Source organism: Lagopus leucura, unplaced genomic scaffold (assembly GCF_019238085.1).
Source record: "Lagopus leucura isolate 7727_CA_CO unplaced genomic scaffold, USGS_WTPT01 Super-Scaffold_73, whole genome shotgun sequence".
NCBI classification, from domain to species: domain Eukaryota; kingdom Metazoa; phylum Chordata; class Aves; order Galliformes; family Phasianidae; genus Lagopus; species Lagopus leucura.
In genome coordinates, this window is record NW_024962252.1 from 72742968 (window position 1) to 72747320 (window position 4353).

General features: G+C 50.5%; 1 protein-coding gene across 2 annotated transcripts; it reads left to right on the forward strand.

Moving 5' to 3' along the window:
- Positions 1 to 80: 80 nt before the first annotated feature.
- Positions 81 to 3364, forward strand: POLR1C (RNA polymerase I and III subunit C). 2 transcript variants are annotated; one of them, XM_042878239.1, is made up of 9 exons: positions 81 to 167; positions 241 to 312; positions 379 to 486; positions 611 to 743; positions 1304 to 1423; positions 1644 to 1796; positions 1932 to 2081; positions 2601 to 2717; positions 3051 to 3364. In XM_042878239.1, exons 1-9 carry the CDS (start codon positions 99 to 101, stop codon positions 3167 to 3169), a joined length of 1041 nt encoding a protein of 346 aa, XP_042734173.1. In that variant the 5' UTR covers positions 81 to 98; the 3' UTR covers positions 3170 to 3364. The 2 variants fall into 2 exon arrangements, with proteins under 2 accessions (XP_042734173.1, XP_042734182.1); XM_042878248.1 differs by having other exon boundaries at positions 2937 to 3143.
- The last annotated feature ends 989 nt before the right edge of the window (positions 3365 to 4353 follow it).

A 4353-nucleotide genomic window follows, 5' to 3' on the forward strand; every position in this document is an offset into this window, starting at 1 on the left:
ATCTCGCGAGAGAGCGTGCGAGTGGCGCCTCCATCTTGTGTGCGGCGGTGCGGCGCGGCCGCGCCTGGGCGGGCCCGGCCCTCCCGCTTCCGGCGGCGATGGCGGCCAAGCGGAGCACGGACGAGATGCGGGAGCGCGTGGTGCTGGGCGAGTTCGGCGTCCGCAACGTGCGTAGAGCGGCGGGCTGCGGGGCGGCTCACGCCTCGCCCCCCGCTCCCTCACAGGCTGCGCCTCCCGCAGGTCCACACCACCGATTTCCCCGGCAACTACCCCGGCTACGACGACGCGTGGGACCCGCGGCGCTTCGAGGAGGTGAGTGAGGGCGGCGGCGGGGCCCCGTGGTCGGTTCTGGTGTGACGCGGCGCGGGGCCCGTGCAGGCGTTCCGCGTGGACGTGGTGCGGGAGGAGGACGGCCTGCTGGAGTTCGACATGGTGGGAATCGACGCGGCCATCGCCAACGCCTTCCGCCGCATCCTGCTCGCCGAGGTACCGCGGGGCTGGGGCGGCTCCTGGGGGAAGGGGTGGCGAGAACGGTGCCGGTGCGGGTGGATAGTCCGTATGTGGATACTGTGGTAGGCATCTTACCGCCTTGGTCTCTTGTCTCCCTGAGGTGCCAACGATGGCTGTGGAAAAAGTGTTTGTGTACAACAACACGTCCATCGTGCAGGATGAGATCCTGGCGCACCGCCTGGGCCTTATTCCCATCCGGGCCGACCCTCGACTCTTTGAGTACAGGAACCAAGGTGAGGGTCTCGGGTTAAGCAGCGGTGGTGAGGGTGGAGCCCATAATGAGGAGCTAGGGTGACGCCATAAGAGCATGAAGGGACCCCTGAAGACCATCTGGTCCAAGTCTCCTGCAGTGAACAGAGACACCTACAGCTAGATCAGGCGCTCAGAGTGCTGTCCAGCCTTGCTTTGAAAGTCTCCAAGGACAGGGCATCCACAGTATCTCTGGGCAACCTGTTTCAGTTGCCTCACCATTCTCACTTTCACCGCTCTCACTTTATATCTAAAGCAAATCTACCTTCTACAAGGTTCAGCCCATTTTCTCTTGTACTATCACAGCAGATCCTGCTGTAAAGTCTGTCCCTTTCTTTATTGTATGCCTTCTTTAGGTACTGAAAGGCCGCTTCCAGGTCTCACTGCAGCTTTCTCTTCTCCAGGCTGAACAGCCCCAGCTCTTTCAGTCCATCCTCATAGGAGAAATGTTCCATCCCTTGGATCATTTTTGTGGCCCATCTCTGGATATGCTTCAACAGAGCGGAAGTGCAATTCCATAAAGATACTGTTTTGCCCTTTCCAGGAGACGAAGAGGGGACGGAAATTGATACTCTGCAGTTCCAGCTGAAAATAAAATGCAGCCGGAATCCTCAGGCAGCCAAGGAATCATCAGACCCAAATGAACTGTATTTCAATCACAAAGGTGAGAGCTCTTTCTGCCTGTCCTAAAAGTAGGTGCAGCTTTTTGTTTTTTCTCTTGTTCACTTTTTTCTTTCTCTCTCTTGGGATTTAGCCTTGTGAGCAGAGACAGCCAATTCCCTCACAGTATACAGAGCTTACTTTTGCCATCCCCAGTCTCATACAGGTCAGCAACCTGTTTTCTGAGGCAGCAGCTGGCTGATGTTTGTGCCTTCTCTTGGCAGTGTACAGTAAGCACATGACATGGGTGCCCTTGGGGAATCAGACAGACCTCTTTCCAGATGCTGACTTCCGACCTGTCCATGATGACATCCTCATAGCACTGCTGCGACCTGGCCAGGAAATAGATGTGCTCATGCATTGTGTCAAGGGCATAGGTGAGTGCTGGGTCTGGGCTTGGGAGCAGGTGTGCTGGTGCTTGCACTTGAGCACAGCTATGTGATGGGAAACAGTGGAGAACGGGCTTGACCCTGAGGCCTGTCCTCACCCTTAATTCTTAACTCTTTGTACAGGTAAAGATCATGCCAAGTTTTCTCCTGTGGCCACAGCTAGTTATCGACTGCTTCCTGACATTACTCTCCTGCAGCCTATTGAGGATGAGGCAGCTGAGATGTTACAGAAGTGCTTTTCCCCTGGAGTCATCGAGATCCAGAACATCAAAGGTACTTTCTTCCTAGTTGTTAAGTGCCTTGTTCCTAACAAGTGTTAGCAGAATTTGAATAGAGACAATAGAGAGCCAAACCATGTAGGGAAAAAAAACCCACACTATGATGTTGTCTTGCTGATCAGCAACAGTTTGTGCTATTTTGAGCCTGGTTGTATTGGCTGAGCGGCTGTCCCACACAGATGTTTTCAGTGATGAACTGAGATGTCTCTGAAATGCTTAGGTGTGTCATGCCTGTCTGTAGAGCCCCATGGTACTCTTTAGCTGTCTGGGTAGCAAGCTTGTTCTTTGTAGCAGCTGAGCATGGAGAGGACTTGTGTCCTGCCCAGGAGTACATACAGGCTGTGTTTGGCTTGGAACTGTTCAAGAAAATGAATTCTGCCAGGCTGGAGTTTTGTGTTAGGGATGTGCTAATTCTTCTATATGTGGCTTTGATGCCTCTCCTGCTTGAGGCTTTTGTGACCCCAAGGTACCCATCTGCTGCCGCTGCCCATCTTGTTTTGTTTTCTCCTTTTAGGAAAAAAGGTGGCAAGAGTAGCCAATGCACGGTTGGACACATTCAGCAGGGAAGTCTTCCGACATGAGGGTCTGAAAAACCTTGTGCGCCTAGCAAGAGTGCGAAATCATTACATCTGTAAGTGGCCCATTTTCTGTAGAACAGAGAGCCCTATTCTGCTTTGTGCAAACAAGCAGGGGCTGGCCAGAATGTGTACTTTGGTCTCAGTCTCCCACTTCTCCCTGGCATCGTTGGTCTTCCTATGTTTGTATTCCTGTGGGGACCCACTGAGATTGTGGTTTTGTGCAGCTTCGGGGTAGGATGTGTTCGTGCTTCTTGATGGCTTATTTCTTCCAGCTGCAAAGGTCTGGCTTGCAGAAGTACAGCGTAAGGGAAGATGAGGAGCAAATGCTGGAGCCAGCTGCAGGCTGAAGCTGTGCAGTAGCCGTGCTGACTTGTATCTCTGTGCAGTTTCAGTGGAGTCGACAGGTATCTTGCCTCCAGATGTGCTGGTGACTGAAGCCATCAAGATACTGATGGGAAAGTGTCAGCGTTTCCTGAATGAACTGGACACGGTGCCTATGGAGTGAGCAGGCTGTAGCCAAGAAGCACAACCCTGTGCTGCTGTTTCGGGCTTCCTACTCTGGCCTGCAGGAGTGGTTCTTCTGCCCTAGGCATAAGTTTTGAGATGGATTTGTTAAGAGCCCTGGGACCATCTCTTTCAACTTGTTTTATGTGTGATGAGCCTCAGTGAGGAGATGCACTGAAATAAAAGCTTTCTTTTACCTCTGTCTGCTTCTGTGCAGTTAACAATTGTGAGACCGTAACATACAAAAAAAAGTGGCAGCAGGTCTGAAGCCGAGTAGTATTTATTGTAGATTGCAGGCAGTGTGTAAAGAGTACCAATAAGGCAGTGTAATAAAGCTCTTAGCAGCAGGCCCATGAGAACTTAATAAATTGCTGTCAGTTTATGTCTGTTTTGAAGATGTCTCAGAATAGCTGTGTGGAAGCTGTGTTGTCTTATAGTACTGGGCTTCTGTGTATAGTAGGAATGGTGGGGTTTAAAAACATGCTCTAGAAAAACTGATTGTCCTTGTTATGTATCTCAAGGTAAGGCATTCCTTTCTGGGCATTAGTTTTCACCACCCTCTTCTCTCTTTCAGTGATGGAGTTTTTTGGGGTGTGGTAAAAGGCAAATGTCAATTAAATGCCTCTACCACGGGAAGCCTGGGATAACATGCAAGGTTAGCATTGGGATGAACACTGCTACGGTGCAAGTCTCTGGGCAAGCTGATAATGTCAGAGAATGGCTGTGAGCAATGGTACATTCCAGCTACTCAAAGTAATCTTCACTACAACACCAGGATCGAGCGTAGCAAATCATACTTTCTATCTGTTTCATTATGATGTACTTATTCATACCGTATGCATTGTTATAGGTCTTGGCAGTGGCTACGCTGTAGGGAATGCTGTGTTCAGGGCAAGGCCAGTGGTGGTCTAAAAGCAGAATAGAAACAGGATGACCCTAACTTGCCATTCTGGGTGACATCACCAACCTGTCTCATAGTCCTGTGTTGTGTTGCAGACCCATGCAGCTGACTGCCAATACCTTTAAATGTATTTTTTTTTCCCCATTCTTTTTTAATTTAATTAGCTAGTCTGGAATAGTGCATCTCTTCCCTTACAGCATATATTGACTGTATTCGTTGGCTGCACTTTTTCTGGCAGCTGGAATGGGGAGGGCTGAATACAAACGAAGTCATGACACCATGGA